The sequence below is a fragment of the Ochlerotatus camptorhynchus genome, unplaced genomic scaffold (assembly GCF_037179485.1).
Source record: "Ochlerotatus camptorhynchus isolate MF236.1 unplaced genomic scaffold, CSIRO-AGI_Acam_v1.1 ptg000108l, whole genome shotgun sequence".
Taxonomy (NCBI): Eukaryota; Metazoa; Arthropoda; class Insecta; order Diptera; family Culicidae; genus Ochlerotatus; species Ochlerotatus camptorhynchus.
Window position 1 is genome coordinate 1,411,886 of NW_027040598.1, and position 20,849 is coordinate 1,432,734.

Sequence of the window (20,849 nt, forward strand, 5' to 3'; positions counted from 1 at the left end):
ACGGTGGAGTGCAGATGGATGACGGAACGTGGAGGAGGCGAATGCACCACGAATTGCACCAGCTGCTGGGAGAACCATCCATCGTCCACATTGCAAAAATTGAGCGACTACGGTGGACTGGGCACGTCGTAAGAATGCCGCCCGACGACCCAATGAAAATGGTTCTCGAAAGCGACCCAACAGGAACAAGAAGAAGAGGTGCGCAGTGGGCAAGGTGGATCCACCAAGTAGTAGGCGATGGCCATGGATCGAGTAGAGTGGAGACGACTTCTTCGGACAGCAGAAGAGAACAAAGCGAAGCCTTAGCCTGTTTGGTAAGGTAGGTAAGTAAGAAAATACTTTCGAACAAAAGCTCACAAAAATTCTTTTTTGGATTTCAAGCTAATTTGAAGAAAATTTTAAGGGAGCTCCAAAGAGAAGAATTCACTAGGAATTTGAGCATATCTTGAGATAAGTTCCGAAGAAAAAATTTGGTTAAATCAGATAATTGCAATTTTTTAAAGATCCTTCACAATGAAATTGAAGATCCAGGATATAGACAAATGTTTAAACTTTTGAGACTTAATTAAAGAGTAATTTAAATGATCCTGACTGGTCTAAGCAAACTTTTTAAGATTATGGGGATAGAAATTTTTGAAACGTTTATTCATGAAATAGAGCGAAAGTCTGAAAAGAGTAACAGTAAGATCTCAAATGCCGGACAACTTTTGAAATTGCAAAGTTATTAAAAAATCACGTTTCTAAGGCTTAGAAATTGTTAAGATTTCTCACTGGAAACATTTAGAAAAATTATCACAATCTTGGAATTGACCATTTTTTGATACTCTGTAGACATTGCTAATTTGTTGAGATCTCAGACTTAACTTTTGGTGTTCCGTACTAAGAAAAAGGTAATAATTCCAAACTTGAAGAAATATTCAAGATTCTTAGATAAATATTCGTGAATATCGAACTTTGAATTTTATAAAACAGAATTAGATTCTCCAGGTTTTTCCAGTTCAGTGGTCAACTCCCGAGTAGAAGAGAATATCAAATCAATAGCATGTTTTACTATTAAAATTGGGGAAATGAACTTCAAAAATTGCTATTAGTTTGATTGGAATACGAGGTAAAATATTAAAAATAATATCAAAAAATCTGAGTAAAGTCAGTTATTGCCATATCTAAAGAAAAGCAAAAATCATAGCAAATTTATATCACATTTTGATATTATATCTCATCAAGCTATTGGTATTTTTAAATGAATCAAGAACAGCTGACACCTTGTACAAATCACACGTCCTCAGAGTCCAGTGGAATTTGCGGCGTAACCCCCGAAATTTTTGGAGCTTTGTCAACAGCAAAAGGAAAGATTCGAGTATACCGTCCAACATGTTTCTCGATAAGAAAGAGTCCACTTCTCTTAGCGAAGCGTGTGAGATGTTTGCTAAATACTTTACATCTGTCTTCGATAAAAATCTGACAAGTGACGTTGAAGCTGAATCTGCTGCCTCTGATACGCCTAGTGACTTAGTGGAACTGAGCACATTCGAAGTAACTCGGGATATGGTACTTTCAGCAGCAAGGAGACTGAAACCCTCACTCTCTCCTGGTCTAGATGGAATTCCGGCAGTGGTGTTCTGCCGTTGCTCAGCTGCCTTAGCAGCAACCTTTAGCAGCCATATTTAATGCATCATTGGAGCAAGGAAAATTCCCAACATTGTGGAAGCAGTCGTATATGTTTCCTGTTTTCAAAGCTGGCAATAAACGGGATATTAGGAACTATCGAGGTATCACCACTCTTTCGGCAGCACCCAAACTGTTTGAGATCATCTTGAGCGAATTTGTCCTGAATCGCTCGAAGAACTACATTTCAACCTTTTGGATTTCACCAGTACATGCATCACCGCGATGGAGGATAAGGCACAAGTCGACGTCATATATACTGATCTGAAAGCCGCATTCGACAAAATCTACCAGAAGGTTGTGTTATGCAAGCTTTCCCGACTAGGAGCGTCTGAGCAACTTAGGTCGTGGTTACATTCCTGGACTTGACTGGACAAACTCTTCGAGTACGACTAGGATCTTGTGTCTCTTCTACGTTTACCAGCACCTCTGGAGTACCTCAGGGAAGTAACCTGGGCCCACTTTTGTTTACGTTATTCTTCAACGATGTAGCAGCTTTGTTGGGAGTTAAATGCAAGCTCGTTTATGCAGATGATCTTGAGCTACACGTCATAGTTCACTCGATTGAGAATTGTCATCGCCTTCGAGCTCTGCTAGATTTGTTTTTTTTTTTTTTTTTTTTTTTTTTTTTTTTTTTTTTTTATTATAGTCACTTTAACGCTCATGGGTCATTCGTGACTTGTCCGGGGGTGAGATTTGAACTCGTGACTTAGGCGTGAGAAGTATGGATGCTAACGACTACGCCGGGGTTGCCTTCGAGCTCTGCTAGATTTGTTTGTGGATTGGTGCCGTCGCAATAAGGTCATCATCAGCGTTCCAAAGTGTGCAGTGATGACGTTTCACCGCCCTAAGAGTTCAATCCTTTACGACTACTGCATTGCCAATGTAACGCTTCGCAGAGTAGAACGTATGACTGATCTTGGTGTTCTTTTGGACCCAAAGTTGACCTTCAATCTTCACTATTCCTCGATCATCTCTAAGGCGTATCGTCAACTGGGATTTATTTCGAAGATTGCGCGAGATTTCAAAGACCCTCACTGCTTGAAGGCACTATATTGCTCTTTAGATCGGCCCATACTTGAGAATGCATCTGTGGTCTAGTCTCCATATGAGCTAGTGTGGAATCTCCGAATAGAACGTGTTCAGAAAAGATTTTTGAGGTTGGCTTTGCGCAGCCTGCCGTGGCGCGGTCCAATGAATTTACCACCTTATGCAGACCGATGCATGCTATTGGACCTGGATACATTGGAACCAGTGGCGTTTCCTTAACCTCAATCTAAAGGGCGAACACGAAATTATTGCGACACATTCAACAGGGCATAACTTTTTTACCATTGGGTAAAAATCAACCAAATTTTGCACACTTTCTCATTGATGTGTATTGTGTACATGCTGTCAAACTCGAAGTCGTGTTTTTCGATTCAACGAAAATGGAGGTGAACCAACGCGAGTTGAGAGAACAAATTCTTTCCAAACACCTGGAATTTCCTGACCTGTCGCACCGGAAGTTGGGAAAAATGTTGAACATTCACCATTCAACCGTCTCCAGAGTGTTGAAGCGGTTCCAGGAGCGGTTAACGTTGGACCACGGCAAAGGAGCTGGAAGAAAACCGGGACCGGAGAACAAAAAGACGGAGGGAAAGGTGAAGCGGATGATTAAAGAAAATCCCAACGTCTCAAGCCGTGATTTGGCTAAAAAGATCGGCATGTCGCAGAGCTACGTCCAGAATGCAAAGAAGAGAGCTGGACTACATACATACAAGGTACAGAACTTCCTAAACCGCGATGAGCGGCAACAATCGACGGCTAAAACTCGGGCACGGAAGCTCTACGAGAAGATGCTGACAAAATATGGCTGCTGTGTGATGGACGACGAAACGTATATAAAAGCCGATTTTAAGCAAATTCCGGGGTTGGAGTTTTTCACCGGCTAGAGCAAGTTCGATGTGGACGACAAATTTAAAAAGAAGAAAATGTCGAAGTTCGCCTCCAAATATTTCATTTGGCAGGCCATCTGCTCTTGCGGACTGAGGAGTGAGCCTTTCGTGACAAAGGGCACAGTAAATGGCGAGATCTACAAATATGAGTGCCTCGAGAAGCGCCTTTTGCCGTTCTTGCAGCAGCACGACGAAGCTCCGCTATTTTGGCCAGATTTGGCATCATGCCACTATTCAAAAAGTGTTCTGGAGTGGTATGAGGCCAATTCTGTCCATTTTGTTCCAAAGGACATGAATCCGCCAAACTGTCAGGAGCTGCGCCTGGTGGAGCAGTACTGGGCAATAATGAAGCGGGAACTTCGGAAGAGCAAGAAGACAGTCAAAGACGAGAAGGACATGTTAAGAAAATGGAAAAAAACTGAGAAACTGGTACCGGATGACACTGTAAAGACTTTGATGGAGGGCATCAAGCGAAAATGCGTTCAATTTTGCACTCAAGGCTCCATCGATTAACTTTTCTTTTGATTTTTGAAGTAAATATATGTATAAAACTACCCTAAAATTTTGGTTTGATTCTAAACATTATAAGAAAATTGGCATGACATTTTCGGTGTCGCAATAATTTCATGTTCGCCCTTTACCTGTGCACCAACTCTCAAAACATAAACAATTATCTAAATATTGCTTGTAATGAATAGGTATCGAGTTAACTATAGGTTATGTTTATTTTTCAACCGATTCGAGTATGAATATGGCACTAAATCTAATTTTGAAAGTTGGTGCACAGGTAAAAAGTGAGGTTACGGGACGCCACTGTCACAATCCCTCTACAAAGGGGGAGTTTGGTAAAGAGAGATGATAAAGCCGATCAAAATCTCTTCCTACCCAAACACATTTATAGGCTTGTTGCAAAATTTGATCCGCGAAATCCGCGATTTCTCAAAAAGAAATAATTGAAAAGTTTCCATTTTTCAACAAATTTAGAGATAATTAGGACTTTTACATATATATAGGGGAAATGACGGCTTCGGCATGCCAGACTATTTTCGGTAACCCAAATTGAAACACTATTTTCACTGGATTTTCTTACGAAAACACTTCGCTGAATGCATGCAAACGATTCTTTATGCTTTCAGCTTTAATTTGACTATATTTTTACCACTGAGAAAAAGTAATCTAGCAAGGTTTTCTTGAAATGAAACACACGCACTACAAATTGTAGCTGATTTCGAGTTGCCGATAATAGAACAGCAGATTTACATGCAGTTCAAATGGAACGGTTGCCGAAGAAAAACTGGTTGCCGACAATACTCGCTCTCACTAGAGAAGATTGGAGCTTTGTAAAAGCGTTTCAAAACAGTTTTTGACAATTCTTTCGACTGAAATTGTTAGAACAGCTGGCAGCAAAAGATTGTAAACAAACCAATACTGCATATGTGTTCGTTCCTTAGAGAAAAAGGCTATAGAAAGAAGGTCGCTGCTTAGGTTGCCGAGTATACGTAAATTCCCCTATATATTTTTTACTAGAAATCACAAAAAAAAATGTTTTTTTTCTAGAAAAACATTGCTTTTCTATATTTGTCTCAGACGTCCGATCAGAAAAGCCGTTTTCGTGTTACAATTTGTTGAAAATTATTAAAGACGCCATTTTTTAAATTTTACAAGTTCTAAAATGGCCGAATTTTAGGAAAAATGTGAATCATTGCCCACAAAAAACAATTATGCAAAGTTTCATGTAAATCTGAGAAAGTCAAGCTTTTCCGGTTCGTCATTTGGCGTGGTACTGCTCATTAGAAAATTTTCGGACATCGAAACATCCAGCTGGATGACGTTCTGCTAAATACTTGTTACTTATCGGTGGTCTATAGATTATATTACAACTATGCAGCTCGAAATGACCATTTTAAAACTCATTAAATACGTGTCAATCAAGTATGTATTGCAGCGCTGCCTGATTAAAATTATCAATACATTATCAGTGATAAGTCTAATAGCGAATTTGTTTATTATCGGGGTTGGAACCAGTTCCAACCCAGTGCGAAACCGAACTTTTTGTCAGAGCGAACCTCAACCTGAGGTAGGTTTTAAAACAAACGATCAAACTGACGTTTGTCAGAATACAAGCAGACCCAATCTTGATACCCGATCCAGGTTGGAACTGAATAATAAACAAATTCGCTATAAGTAAGTATTGGGGCGGGGCTTATCGTATGCCAAAATGAAACTTCTAATTAGCGGAGTGAAGCTTCTTGCAGCAATAAGATGATTTCATTCATATTGCCAGTGCCAGGCAGTAAGCGTCAGATTTTTCATTAAATGATCTGAAATATAACCATTTTTTTTTAAATTCTGGGATCTATAAAAAATTAAGTTAAAAAACCTGAATGTATGCACCTATGGTGAGATCTGACCATTTCAAAATCTTGTCATTACTATAATCATAAAAACTAAAGTAATTTACCTATGGTGAGACCCACACTGTTTGTCGGATAAACTCTTACATTACTTTCAGGATCCACCGCCTAGAAAAAAATGCGCCATATTTTGAATATATTTCGTGACAACTGCTTTAAATTTACATTGCAAAGGTTTATACTTTCCAACTCCGAGACCTAATGCTAAAAATGTGACATGCACCGCACTGGAAAAAAAGAAAAACTGTAGCGTGTTCTGACCCCATCAATCCTGACAAACAACTGTGCCAATTAGCCATTGTTTCCCAGAAGGGCACAGCCAAAGCGAAGAGGTACACTAATCAATTAAGAAACAAGTTCACTTTCGAAAGTTTGTTCAATTTTCCTCCGCCAAACAATATCAACCATGCAAAGCGAAGACATCAGCGAACAGAGCAACGGCGCTTCTTTTGAATTTTATGTATCTTGCCAAATCGTTGGTAGGCTCAGCCAGCACTACGCAACCAACCATCAACCAATCATTGATTATGCAGTCATTTTTTTTTTGTTATTGCTTTTATCCGTTTGCCGGCACCTCAAACGACAACGGTCCAAAAAACGGTTTCCAAGTAAATCCACGTGCCATCCGATTACGCGGTGGTACAATATTAGGTTTCGATTTGGGCTAATACCTAACCGAAGAAAGTTGAGATTTTTAGGCATTGATCACCAGGAAGACAAATAAAACTGAGAAATCATCCAAAAGACGACGACGACGACGGACTAGCTACGGCAGACAAGTTCAATGACTTCATCTCCCTTATGGTTGAGCATCGTGAAATGGTAATTATAGAGAGCGCAATTGGCTGACTACAGCAGCAGCAACAGCGTCAGTGATAGTTTTGTGATCGTGTGTCACGAAAAAATGCATCCCACCCCTCAGGTTTGTGGCTGGCGTTCCTCCTGGGCAGAGAGAAGATCGCACCTCTAGTACCTACTCTCCCTTTCATCATCCGAAGTGTGACTGTTTAAATTGGGCCAACTATTTTGGTGAGCACCGGTCGATCTCTGTGTTCAAGATTTACTTGAATGTATAATGAAGTTGACAGGTTGAAATTGTAAAAATAACTTTAGATGCTTGCGGAGATTCTTTCCGTGAGGTAATTATTCTCGTGAGGTAGTAAAATAGATGTCTGTACTTTTTTTTATACTAGGGCATACCACACGTCAAGGTCGAGCCAAGGAGACAGCGGTGTTGAAGTGTTGGAAAAAATATTTCATAATTTTGCCCCTTTGCATCAGCCAATTAGGCTGATGGAAAGTCAAAAATTATACATGTCAGTAGGAAAAAAAATCAGCCCTTTTCAAAATCATCACTCACTTTGCGGTTTATCATAAAACTACATAAATTATGAATCTAGGCTGATGCAAATTGTATTTATAATTTATGTCACTCCCATCCCCTCCCCGCTATTAAAAAAATAAAAAAATATTGTAGAGGCAACACAATAATTTACCCAATTCAAAATCGTCTTTCGCTAAAGCGCATAAAACTACATATTTTTTTTATAAATTTATTAATTTATCATTAAATGAATTGTTATTCTTTTTTTTATTTTTTTTTGTATCAAATTACTAACTTAATTAAATACCACTTCGGGGTGAAATTGATCAAAAGTTGTTTGCCTGATTTTTATGACATAGTCCAATAGTTATTGCAGTTAATTTATAATCAACTTTACTTATTAAATGTCTGTAGAGTGTGAGTTGATGTCATTACTATTTATAAATATTGATCAAATGTGTGGAAAATATGTTCATACTCATGCATAATGGGAACAAACAGAAGGGTAAAGTGTGGATTGCACTTAGTATGACGGAAAAGAGATCTTAACCCTATCTACATATAAACAAAAATTCCCACCGAACAACATGAGGACTAACCTGACTGACCCGGCGCAGCTCGATGCGGCTTGTTGTGCTGCTGTACTGCAGCAGGTGATGGCGACGGTTCCTCCGGTTCTTCACCACTCAAGATGTACAACAGACCTTCGCGGAACTCCCCGAATGAAACCTGAGTTTTGCCCTCACGTAGCAGCCGTTTTAACAGCTCGGCAGGTTTCGGCAGCTCCAACGTCTTGCACAACTTCAGCAGCGCTTCCCGGTTCAACTTTCCCTGGGAATGGACATCATGTTCCTGGAACAGACTGTACAGCCGCTGCTCGTACGGATCCGACGATAGGGCCATCTTTCTTTGCCGTTGTTGTTTTACCCCACTGATCTACTTAGGACGAGCTGGCGGCGGATCGAATCTCGTGCACTCTGATTTTCTCTTCTTACGCCTTTTCCTCTTCTTCACACTGTTACAAAACATACGACAAAAGATTTATGTTGTTTATTTTGCTTCGCGTTTTTCCACACTTTTCTCGCCTTTTTATCCGTTTCTAAATAGCGGATTGTTGGCCACTGAACATAATACACTATTTTCTCACACAATAATATTATCTAGGGCAGGCCACAGACACTCGCTCGCTTTATTGGCCAAACTTTTGGGGTTTAATTTTATGACCGCTATGACATTCTTCGCACGCAAACCTGAGCCCTGGGGGACTTCTTAACTGTATTATCTTTGTTCCACACACTAGCTTCTTAGCGTAGCAGATAGACAAGCTATTTTTTCAAAAGACCTTGCCGCTTGCGACCGAGACAACGACGTCGATGACGACCATGACGACCCGAAACGCGAAAATGGAAAGGTAGTCGTCCGCCACCCAGTCATCGACTTCTCTCTATACGTGTATACTGAACTTCTCCTGCCAAGAGCAGCAGCGCTAGGAAATCGATTTTGCTCCGCTATTTTTCCAATCTTCCACTCACGACTTGATCCGTACAGTTACACTTCCAAATTTTGCACCACAATTTTCACAATCCGCTCAATTTTCCGCACTTCTAGAACAATGCCAACACAAAGATCGATCCCGAAACAATAGTTCTACAAAGGAACAAGGGTTTCTCCCCGCAGAGAAGCACTATTGTGAAATAATTTCTCTTCTTTTTATCGCAAAGGCTGACTGTATTCGTACGGAGTAATGTGATGATGAATAAATACTGCTAAGTGGCGAGCTGCTCTGCGAGATTAGGCCGTGTCCCGAAGCGAGCGAAGGTGAACGCGTAATCATCACACACAAGAAAACCTCGCGAGAAAAACTTGATTCGCGTGAAAAGAACTGTCAATAATGTGTGTTGACAACACTCACCCGCTGCTGGGTGGATGGGCTCGGACGTCTGGTCGAAAAAAACATCGCATGGATAATGCGGATTTATGAGTTATTTGTAATTGGGTCAAAAAGGATTGAATTTGTTTTATTGGTTACCCTAATAAAAATGTTATGGTTAATTTGCTTAACGACGTGTTCTGGGTATCATCCAAACCATTTGTGGAATAGTTCCATTATTTGGGTTATCGTTCGTTTTTGGTAATTTTTTATTAGGGTACCTTGTTGGCTGCTCGGTTGGCTGCAACTACATCTGAACTGCTACAAAAATGCAAAAAGTGTGATAAAAGAGCACGTTTGCGTCAAATCGTTTTATTGTCTTCGGAGCATTTATTTAAAGCATCCAAAGCTTCATAAGCAGGCATGGAAAATCATTTACATTCATTTCGTACATGAATTTACATTCATTTGCCTCTAACTTCTTTGATCAAAAGAATCCCGTAAAATAGTGTATGACGTTTTTGTAGGTTCTGATGTTAGCAACAACTTTTGTATTGAAGTAATGAAATTGGGTTGTTAGCGGAATGCTTAAATAAAACAGCAATAAAGGGTTATCTTCCATTTAATTCCACTTAATTAATTTTGGTATCCATGACAGATACGTATTTCGACTACAATGTGCAGTCATTCCCACTAAAGAACTTATCAAAATCTAACCCCCTTAAGTACTCATCTCCTAGGTAAAAAAAAGTCAAGATCACAGGTATAAAAATGAAACTACAATGTGTTGAATCTGAACCTACCTAACTAATAAAAACCCTCGTAAAAACCAAAGATTTAAGAAAAGTAAAGGAGAAAAATCTATACAACTCTCTAATAAGGAACTTTTGTATGAAAATCAAATCTGTATCTCATATGCATGACGAACTAAAGCGAGTTGAACTTGATATTGTTGATTGACAGCAAACAGACATAACACTCGCAAGTCGTTAATCGAACAAGCATTTAAAGGACAATTTAAAAGTTTCCTAGTTGGTAGTAACGCCACATGTGGCACGTATAGTCAATTCCCTTGCATTTGACGTTTACACACTACCACCATCTGTTCAGCGTAGTGCCCATCACAGTGTACTCAACAGATGGTGATAATGTTTTAGCGACGATGTTTCACAGTGATGAATATTCAATGTGTTATGTCTGTTTGTCTGTGCTCTAACTGTACTGGGGAAAGTATAATAAAGATTTTTTTTAATTCGTTTATTTTTCCAGGCTCATTTGCTGTAGCTTTGCGGAGCCGATATTCAGTGTTTGCATTACAAACTTACTTAAACTAACGTTAAAAATCGAAATGAAAGTGTGAAAATATCGCTGTGCTCAGAAAACGAAGCTCTTTCAGATGATGTATAAAAATTATACATTTTTGAAAATTGAAGAACCCATGTGAATATCAGGGAAGGGATTAAGAACACAGGGTTTGGAAAGCAATGCAACTAACCAACTAACATTTTCAGCTTTATAAGCCAACTTTTCCAGCGTTGTGCTGTAAAGTAGCTGAAAATAAGCTGCAGATACAGCTACAAGCAGAAGCTAGCAAAATAGTTTTGGAGAGCGTTTACTCAACTTTTTCACAACCATAATTCAATCTGTTAGTCGCACTGAATAACAACAGCCAAAAATATTTCTTTTATACACATACTAATCAACTTTCAACTTGTTACTGCAAAACAAAGCTAATAAAGTGAATATATTACTCATTTGATGGCTTCTACACAACCAACCACTCTTGCGGAATAACATAAACATCAAAAGTGCTTTTTCAACAGCTAAACATCCTGTACTCACCTAATAAACTGTGTTAGAGCTACTTTGGAAGCATTTTCACAGTCAACTAGGTTTATTTTTAGGCGTGTGCAGTTTTACAGCTTTTACTCTGCTCCTTTACAAAGCTGAAGTAACTAGTCGAGAAAAGTGATTCATGTGCACTATTATAAAGCCTCTCTAGGCCTCTACTCAACGATATTATTGTAGAAGGGCATGTATATTTGTTTACGTCAGTTCAAAGTGTTGGCGTAGCGGAGTTGGTAGTGTCAAGGTTTGCCAAATACGGTCGTCTCGAGTTCGATTCCAGGTTCCGGTGCAGGGTAAATAATTTGGTGGTGTGCTTATAACTAATTTCGATTAATTTGATTCTCACAGCAAAATAGACTCAATCAATTTCTCCAACAACAAAAGCGTAAGCAATATTTAAACCGGCTTCAACAGAAAGCTGTGTAGTGATTATTGGAAAACCGGAAAAAGGTTGAATAAGCGCCTTTCAAGTTCGCACACAACTAAACAGCACTATAACAGCTGTTTAGAAGCGTAAATGGAAATGCAATAAGAGCTTGATCCAACTGTCCCAACAGCCATAAGTAGCTGACTAAGTTCGCCAGATTTGCTTGTAAAGAGGTTGAGTAAAGGTTTCCTCATATCATATTACATTTGAATACAGCTTGAGGCTGTATAAATGAAATGAGTAAAGCGTTTACATTGCGAAAATTGTTAGTTGGGAGTTGGGAAACTCAATAAATTCCTCCATAAAAAAATCGTAAACAGTATTTAATCCGGCTACAAGAGAAAGCTGTGTAGTGATTATTGGATAACCGGGAAAAGATTGAATAAGCGCTATTTAAAGTTGACACACAACTAGACAGCAGGATAACAGCTGTATAGGAGCGTTAATGGATACGCAATAAGAGCTTGTCCCAACTGTCCCAACAACCATAATTAGCTGGCTAAGTTCGCCAGATTTGCTTGAATAGAGGTTGAGTTGAGTAAAGGTTTCCGCATATCCTATAACGTTTGAATACAGCTTGAGGCTGTATAAATGAAATGAGTAAAGCGTTTACATCGTGAAAATTGTTAGTTGGGATGTGCTCTTGATCTCGAACTAAGCGACAAACATGGGGGTACACCGATGGGTAGCTAACAACTTGGGGGAACACAAGATGACACTAACTACTAAATCCTCAGATCTATCCGTTTTAAAAACACATAAATTAAATTGCAATAGTCGAGATCTCGGCTCGCCAAGATGTCTCTAACGTGCCGCAAAGGTTGTTTTCCTCGGGCCCTGAGGGATGCGGATAACTCGGATCTAGCAACACAATGGAGGGTGCATGACCAAAGCACGTGGTCGATCTCGTGATAAACATAAATTGCTGCCTGCGAGCCCGATTCGGAAGAAATGCGAGTCTAATGAGTAGTGATTGGACATGAGCCTTGACATGCCACGTATAAAGTCACGGCTCATGTCCAATCCTTTGAACCACGGCTTGTTCGATTCATGTGGGACAATAGAATGTAACCATCTTCCCAGATCAATCGCACTCCATTTTTGTTGCCAGTTGCTGAGGACTTGCTGACGGGTAATTGAGAAAAATTCCGCAAAGGCGATTTGTCGATCAAAAATACCGCCTTCCATAGCGCCCACCTTAGCTAGTGAGTCCGCTTTCTCATTACCCGGAACTGAGCAATAAAATGGGACCCAAACTAAGGTGATAGTATAGGAGCAGTTAGATAAAGCACTTAGTTTAGATCGTATTTCAGGCAGGAAATACGAGGAGTGCTTCATCGGCCTCATTGTACGAATAGCCTAGAATATGGCTGCTTATTCCGCAACATATACGGAACAGGGTTTTTGCAGTTGGTATGAGGCGCTATGAAATTCGTTGAATACTCCAAATCCAGTGGAAGCGTTTATAGTTGACCCATCTGTGAAAACATCCTATTGTTACTGACATGGTGGTACTTGTTTGCAAAAAATAAGGGAACAACCATAGACCGATGGTGATCTGGTATTCCACGGTCAGATCAAAATTTACAGAGGAACTATAAAAGTCTTGGAGGCAAAAACGATTGGAATTGAATGTCATGTACTCGTAATAGAGACTCATGAAACTTGTTTGAGGGTTTATGTCGAGCAGCTTCTCAAAGTTTTCTATTACGAATGGGTTCATTACTTCACAACGGATAAGAAACCGGAAGGACAGTTCCGCGAAACGATCTGTCAGAGGGAAAACACCCGCGAGTACTTCGAGGCTCATCGTATGCGTCGAGTGCATACAGCCAAGCGCGATTCGGAGGCAACGGTATTGAACCCGTTGCAGCTTCAGGATGTGTGTTTTTGCGGCTGGTTGAAAGCAGAAGCTACCGTACTCTAGAACCGACAATAACTTATTATAGATAAACAACAAACAATCTGTACTTGTCAGTTTTAAGGCACAATTTATTAATTCAAATTATATTATAAAAATAACATTAATTTTAAATATACTTAGGTCTACCGTTCAGCAGCCAGCCGTTGTTTTATGTTTTCAAAAACATCATTACCTATTTGTTTTAGTCGCACCTACTTTCACAAAAATATCTTAAGTTGAAAGAGGGCGTCATTAATTTTCAAAAATTCAAAAGAAATTGTTTCGTTCCAAACCAAAATTACGTTCATGAAAATTAGTACATTGCATTCTACTTGCCTACCGGAACACAGTGAACACATTTTCATTCACAAAATTTCGGTTTTAAACGAAAAGACTACATTCGAATTTCCAAACAAATAATGATACCCACTATCCCCTCAAGGCATTTTATTTTTGATTTCAACTACTGCGTCCATTGATTCAAACTAATAATATATAAGCTGCTGCTTTATTTTTGGCACACATAGTGGGTTTTGTGTAAAAAACTTGAATAATGTTTGAAGTGCACTAGACGTTCGCTAACTGATAGACTTTTAACTGAATAATGTCAAGATGAACCAAATGAAAATGAACATGATGCATTTAACTGATAACTGGTTTGACAAATAAAATGCCTGTTAGATTATGCGCATAATGTGTGCGTATTTTTCGTTTAGGAAATTAGTATTCTTGATAACCAATACTTGCTCAAAAAGTGCCACACTCAAAAAATTACACACATTTTCATTCATTCATATTAAGCAATTTAACTACAAAACCATAACTTAATGACTGCAACCAAATTTCAGTCACTATCACTAGAACCCGAGCTATAGTCACAAAGCATCAATTTGGGTTTCTTCGACAATGATTTACCGTTTGTAGAGGCATTTTTATCACCAACTCCGGCCAAGGTCAATGCAGCCGAAGACGGAGCAGGCCTTTTCACTATGCCTAGACTTTTGGGTTCCAGCTTAGCACTGGCTATCTTAACTTTTGCAATATCTCCTGTCGAAGTGGACGGCAAAGCTGGGCGTGTAAGAATTGCCACCCTCCGCTCACGATCTTTCTCTGCCACTGATTTAGCTGAATACAGGCGCATCAAAGCGGCCATCCTGCGATCAGATTCACTTTCCGGAACTAGGGATATATCCAAACTGGATTTGGCTAGCAAAGCATTATCCTTGTCAGCTTGCTGTTTGATTTGCTTTTTGGCAGCCTGAAAAGTAAAACCAAAAAACAAATTATTACATCGAATCTTTCTCAACCCACTAATAAGCTTCCTACTCTAAACTCTGCTCTCAGACGACTGTTGGCCGCAAAGTTATCTTCCCAAACGCTACTATTCCTCTCGTACAGCTTGCCCAAAACGGGTTTTGCATCCTCCGCTGTTTTGATATCTTTGGCACCGTGCTCCAGTTTGTACATAGGGTCATCGAATAGCTTTTTCTGAACCTCTTTCGTTTCCGGTACAATCTGCTCGTTCTGCGTTGGGTCCCATCGGTTCTCCTGTCTTCTCGCCCCCGTCACTATTACGTAGTCCAAATTCGCAGGGTCTGTTTTTATCTCGAAATGGTTGTCACACAGGTGACACTTCATTCGAAACTGGTAAACCGGTGTAGAATAGTACCTTGAATGTTAGATTGTGGATGAAGTTACTTGCATTACATAATTTTCAACACTTTAAAACTTACATTCCAACTTTTGTCTTTTCAGCATTATATCGCACGCCCATACCGATGTGATTCTTGCAGCCATCGCACCATATGTTATATGGCATCTCGAAGCGTATAATGATGATACCCAGGTGGATTTTGCGGGCCCGCTCCCGCAAGGCGTGTGTTCCGTGCCATTTGTTCAAGCTACCCACTTTCGGATCGTAATCCGGCGGGTAGTAGTGGTTCTGTCCCTTGCGTTCACCCATGGTGGTTTAAGCTGAAAAAGTTGACAGAACAATATTAATTTTCTTTTATTGTTAATTTTACTAATGATTCATCTGATATAATTATCAGTTTCTATCACATGCTAAAATCAACTACATTCGATTATAATATCAATAACGCATCTCTGCAGCATGTTCCTTCCCCATGGCTTGTTTTTGCACCTTGACGTTGGTGGGAAGGATTTAAAATCATGTCATAGTGCAGAAGAATCTCTATAGTAGTCTATTAGTAGAATATTTAGGGAGGAAACTGAAATAACTATAAAAAGGGGTACCGAGTCGAGGTGATGAGAGTAAATAATAAAACACTTAATCCGTTGATGGTTGTACAAATTCTGAACTCATATATTATCGTCTTTACCTTTTATACATTCGTTAGCGAGAACTCACTCTCTTGATTTCTCGTTTTCTCTTTTATCTCTTAACCTAAACCGTAACTCAAATCTCTTCACTAACATCACTACAGAAACCAAAAGTAATCAACTTGCCAACATAGGCTACCACATTTATTTTCGTGGCACTCTTTAAGTAATTAGCTGTTTTTTCTGCTGTTACGCGCGGTTTTCGGAACTCACTTAGTATAAATATTTTACACTTTAATAGATTTACTGATTCAATCATAGTAGTGGACCTATATCCTTTGATTCGTTAAAACGTTTATTCTATATTTTATCAAGTGCATTTTAAACTTCTCGCGGCTGTCAGATTTAACGATTCACAATTCAATAATGATTCAATCAAGGTTGCAAAGACTCATTTCAGCTAAAACAATGTTTTTCTAAATTATGAAATAATTAGATGCCATGATCAAATTTTGAATTGGTAGGATACAAGAGGTTGCAAAGAATGTGTTTGACATATTAAACCTGTTTATTTCACTTCATGAGAGTCACAATCAACGATTTTTCACAAACTCACTCACTCACTCAGCGATCAGCAAATCGCTGATTGTGACTCATAGAAAGCAAAATTTACAGGTTTTATGTTTCCAACGCATACTTTGTAACCTCTTCTTGTAAGTTACAAGTAAAACATGCCATCATACCATCTTTTGGTTTTATTATTCCGAAAAACATTATTTTAGCTGAAATGAGTCTTTGCAACCTTGCCTCTAACCAGGGATATTATGTAAAATCTTAAAACTTAGTTTCTATGTTTTCACATTCGACCAAGCTATACCAATTCCACTCACCAGAGAATGGATATTTTTGCGTGGTCTTTGCTTGCAGTGTTTACCAACTATTTTTTGCAAAAATTACACTAAGTGTCTTGTTTTTGCAGTAATGAACAATACTTAAACTTTATCCGATATTAAGCCACATGCTGAATCGCTACGTACCTGATTTTCTGACTAAATTAGCCGAAAATACGACAATTTAGAACTTTCTCTCTGTATTTACGTTTTGCACTGTTTTGTCTCGAAGTTGAGCAAATACATTTGACATGCCCCACTGAAAAATAATAATTCCAAAATCATCGCAATCAGACCGTTAGCACCAGCCGCACGAAAGACGAGTAAAACTGTTCTTGATTCGCGCCGGCGCTTCGCGATTCTTCGGTTTATTCGCGATTTGACAACTCACTCGCGGTCGCGATTATCATTTGTATAGGAAAAAATCTCCACGAGCGCACACCGCAGACTTTCCCATCTAGAAAAGAACACGCGACAATTTTTCCCCGTTTATAAAATTACTTGCGTTGCAAAAAGTGGGCTCTATTTCATCATTCCCTGAGTGGAACATAAAGGAAATCTAGTGCACCGAAAGACAAGGGTAGGAGGAAACGATGATAATCTACACGAACGCCGGAAATCCGTTCGGATTGAAGCTGCTGATCTGTGCCAAATTTGCCAAGAAGGAGGTGCAAGTCAAAACAGTTTCTTTAAATGGTAAGAATTTGCAAGTGGCTTGTATGTGTGTGTTTGTGTGCGCGCCCAAAATGATTGGAAATATGAAATGAAGTATGATAAAGTTAAAGGTTGAATAGGTTATTGACTTCCAATCGATTGCAGATGCCGAGCTGAAGGACATGAAGCATCTGCCAATTTTGCAATTGGAAAGTGGAGTGCAGTTGTTTTCCACGGATGTAGCCGTCAAGTATTTGCTGCAGGGTGAAACGCCCGTCATCCAGCGAGACGAATGGCTGGAATGGTCTACGACTCGGTTGGCTTCGGCGTTGACCCACAATATGGCCGTAGGAAATCGGCAGGAACCAAACGCGAAACAGATCCTGAACTCGCTGGTCAAGTTCCTGGACGATTCCTTGACTAAGAAAACTTTCCTCACTGGGGAAAAACTAACGTCCGCGGATATTTCCGTGTGGAGCATGTTGGCCCCGAATGGAACACTAAAGGGCGCACAGAATATCGATAATCTGTTGAGATGGTACCGCGCAATCAACGTCATGCCGGAAGTGAAAGCAGCCTTGGAGCAGCTACCGCTGACCGAGCTGAGCTTTGCCTCATTGCAACATTCCAATCACTTCGGAGGGTTGCATCATATCGTTCTGGATCCGGAGATCATCGACTTTGAAGGACAAGTTCTGGTGGACACTTCGGACAACATTGCGGCTACAGTTCAAAAGGAAGAACTCCAAGCGGCCAAGGATGCGTTCGTTATCGTTGAAGAGCCGCCCGTACTGGACGAGAAGGTAGTGCTGCCAAAGGTTGGGCAGAAGAACAATTTAATCACTTCGGCCTTGCCGTATGTTAATAATGTCCCTCACTTGGGGAACATTATTGGATGCGTCCTTTCCGCCGATGTATTTGCCAGATATTCCCGTCTATGTGGTTACAATACGTTGTATATTTGCGGTACGGATGAGTACGGTACGGCTACGGAAACGAAGGCTTTGTCTGAGAAGCTCACGCCCAAGCAGATTTGCGACAAGTATTTCGAAATCCACAACTCGATCTACCGTTGGTTCGGAATTGGATTCGACTATTTCGGCAGGACAACTACAGCTGAACAGACGCAAATTGTCCAGGATATGTTTAAGGATCTCTACGCCGGAGGGTTTATCGAAACCCGGGCTGTTGATCAGCTCCTGTGTCAAAAGTGCGACTGTTATTTGGCTGATCGGTTCGTCGAAGGTACTTGTCCTCACCCAGGTTGTGGCTACGAGGACGCTCGTGGTGATCAGTGCGATGCTTGCGGTAAACTGATCAACGCCATTGAGCTGATTCGTCCGCGTTGTAAGGTCTGCAATAGTTCTCCGTGCATCCGGCAGTCCAGTCAATTCTTCCTGGATCTACCGAAGATTGAACCGAGGCTGCGTGAATGGGTTGACCGAGTTGACCACGGTTGGACGCATAATGCCCGCGTCATCACGCGAGCATGGCTGAAGGAAGGTCTGAAATCGCGCTGCATTACACGAGACCTCAAGTGGGGCATTCCGGTTCCCTTGGAAGGCTACGAGGACAAAGTGTTCTATGTGTGGTTCGATGCCCCGATCGGATATATTTCTATGACCAGTCGCTACTGCAAGGACTGGAAGCAATGGTGGCAACCAAGCCCGGATACCAAGGTCGACCTGTATCAGTTCATGGCTAAAGACAACGTTCCATTCCATTCGGTCATGTTCCCGGCTAGTTTGATCGGCATTGACAAAGGTTTCACCATGGTATCGCATATCATGGCCACGGAGTATCTCAACTACGAGGACGGCAAGTTCAGCAAGAGTCGCGGAGTTGGAGTGTTCGGTAACGACGCCCACGACACTGGACTCCCGGCGGATGTATGGCGTTTCTATCTTTGCTCGTCTCGACCGGAAGGTCAAGATTCAAGTTTCAGCTGGAATGACTTGGCCGCTCGAAACAACAACGAATTGCTCAAAAATCTTGGAAATTTTGTCAACCGCGCTCTCGTCTTCTGCGAGAAGTTCTTCGATTCGATCGTTCCGCCGCTGGTCCTGAACGAGGAAGATTACAATCTCCTTGCCTTGATCAATCGCGAGCTCAAGGGCTACGTCCACCAAATGGAGAAGGCTCGAATGCGAGATGGTATACGTCACTTGCTTACCATCTCCCGCTACGGTAACCAGTTCATGCAAGCCGAAGAGCCCTGGGTTTCGGTCAAGGGAACTGACGATCAAAAGGCCCGCGCTGGTACCGTCATCGGCCTGTGCTGTAACCTGTCATGCCTGCTAGCTACTCTAATTTTCCCATTCATGCCATCAACGGCACGGAACCTCTACACCCAGCTCAACGTCACAGCTGGTCACATCGATGCAGTCAAACCGCATATGCGCATCCTACTGCCCAGTGGTCACAAGATCGGAAAACCGTCTGTCCTATTCAACAAAATCGATCAGACGAAAATCGACGAACTGAAGAAAAAGTACGCTGGAGCCCAGCAACAACCAGCCAAACCCCCAGCAGCAAAAGCACCCGGAAACAAGCTGTTTACTTCCCTAGTGGAAGCCCAAAAGGCGGTAGATGAACAGGCAGCGAAGGTACGCAAGGTCAAATCGACCGGAGCGGACAAGAGCGTCTGGCAGCCGGAGGTTAATATTCTGCTCGAGTTGAAGAAACAGCTCCTATCGCTAAACCTGCCGAGAACGTCCGAGAGTACGACCACAATCACAAGCGACCACGCCACACCGGCAGCAGTGGGCCCAGCCGATCCGGAAGCGATCAAATCGTTGGAAGCGGAAATTTCCAAACAGGCCGAGAAGGTACGTACGCTGAAGGGCAGTTCGGACAAGTCTGTTTGGCAACCGGAAGTTAATGCGCTATTGGCACTGAAGGAGAAACTCACTAAACTAACCGGAGTGACAGCGCCGGCTCCCAGCGGTGGCAAGAAGAAAAACAAGAAGTAAGTTGAGTGTCGAATGCTTTGTGCTATCCTTGTGACGATTATTGGCTTTTGAATTTTATTTGAAATTTCTCGCCCTCTAACGAATACCTATTGTGTTTACTGCATATTGATGAATGACATAAACATTCAAAGTGTAATGTACGGATACGGATGATGATGAATTAAATGCTTCTAATGGATTGAGTTTGACTTGTATTTCTTGGAATCCGAAATATCCTGGGTGGTGGTGGAATAGAAACGGTATCTGTTCTGCTAACATGTTTTTAAACAGGAAATTATATATTTCGGAGCGTCATCCTGGATTGTTGCTACGATGTAATTGTCCTGTGCGAAACGTGGCTCGATTGTCGAACGCTTTCCAGTCAAGTCGTCGGTCCTAACTTTCGGTCTTTCGTTGCGATCGGAATCCTAACAACAGTCGTAAATCTACTGGTGGAGGTCTCCTTGTAGCTGTCCATGGCGGGTTGGAGGCAAGGGCCATCGAGAACGATTCATGGAACTATGTTGAGCAGGTTTGGACAGCCATCAATCTGGGTGATCGCACACTATTTTTATGCGCTCTGAACATTCCACCTGATCGAGTCCGGGACAATGAACTCATCGATACTCACTGTCGGTCAGTTTTCACAGTGATCGAAAGTGCCACTCCAGTTGATGAGATAT

General features: G+C 41.0%; 4 protein-coding genes across 7 annotated transcripts in view; 2 read left to right on the forward strand and 2 right to left on the reverse strand.

Annotated features, from left to right (window-relative positions):
• Bsg25D (blastoderm-specific gene 25D) overlaps positions 1–9,180 on the reverse strand; it is a 45,107-nt gene extending 35,927 nt beyond the window's left edge. For all 3 annotated transcript variants that reach the window (XM_065219678.1, XM_065219679.1, XM_065219677.1), the window contains exon 1: positions 7,940–9,180. In XM_065219678.1, the coding sequence (XP_065075750.1) occupies positions 7,940–8,243 (304 nt within the window). In that variant the 5' untranslated portion in view covers positions 8,244–9,180. The remainder of the gene's footprint in view (positions 1–7,939) is intronic.
• Positions 1–20,849, forward strand: part of LOC135699418 (xanthine dehydrogenase-like) — a 394,729-nt gene that overhangs the window by 261,173 nt on the left and 112,707 nt on the right. The window lies entirely within an intron of this gene.
• LOC135699403 (coiled-coil domain-containing protein 130 homolog) lies at positions 13,560–16,787 on the reverse strand. Of its 2 annotated transcripts, none has more exons than XM_065219659.1 (4): positions 16,709–16,787; positions 15,122–15,362; positions 14,715–15,057; positions 13,560–14,646 (listed from the first exon to the last, which is right to left on the reverse strand). In XM_065219659.1, exons 2-4 carry the CDS (start codon positions 15,349–15,351, stop codon positions 14,233–14,235), a joined length of 987 nt encoding a protein of 328 aa, XP_065075731.1. In that variant the 5' UTR covers positions 15,352–15,362; positions 16,709–16,787; the 3' UTR covers positions 13,560–14,232. The 2 variants fall into 2 exon arrangements, with proteins under 2 accessions (XP_065075731.1, XP_065075729.1); XM_065219657.1 differs by lacking the exon at positions 16,709–16,787 and adding an exon at positions 16,562–16,667.
• Positions 16,982–20,352, forward strand: MetRS (methionyl-tRNA synthetase 1). The gene is made up of 2 exons (XM_065219660.1): positions 16,982–17,257; positions 17,381–20,352. The coding sequence occupies exons 1-2, from the start codon at positions 17,155–17,157 to the stop codon at positions 20,185–20,187; spliced, it is 2,910 nt and encodes a 969-aa protein (XP_065075732.1). The 5' UTR covers positions 16,982–17,154; the 3' UTR covers positions 20,188–20,352.

Coding starts and splice junctions, on each gene's coding strand:
- MetRS (XM_065219660.1), top strand. CDS start 17,155: ATGATAATCTACACGAACGCCGGAAATCCGTTCGGATTGAAGCTGCTG. Junction 17,258..17,380: donor CAAAACAGTTTCTTTAAATG/GTAAGAATTTGC, acceptor AATCGATTGCAG/ATGCCGAGCTGAAGGACATG.
- LOC135699403 (XM_065219659.1), bottom strand. CDS start 15,351: ATGGGTGAACGCAAGGGACAGAACCACTACTACCCGCCGGATTACGAT. Junction 15,058..15,121: donor GAAAAGACAAAAGTTGGAAT/GTAAGTTTTAAA, acceptor CTAACATTCAAG/GTACTATTCTACACCGGTTT. Junction 14,647..14,714: donor GTCTGAGAGCAGAGTTTAGA/GTAGGAAGCTTA, acceptor TTTACTTTTCAG/GCTGCCAAAAAGCAAATCAA.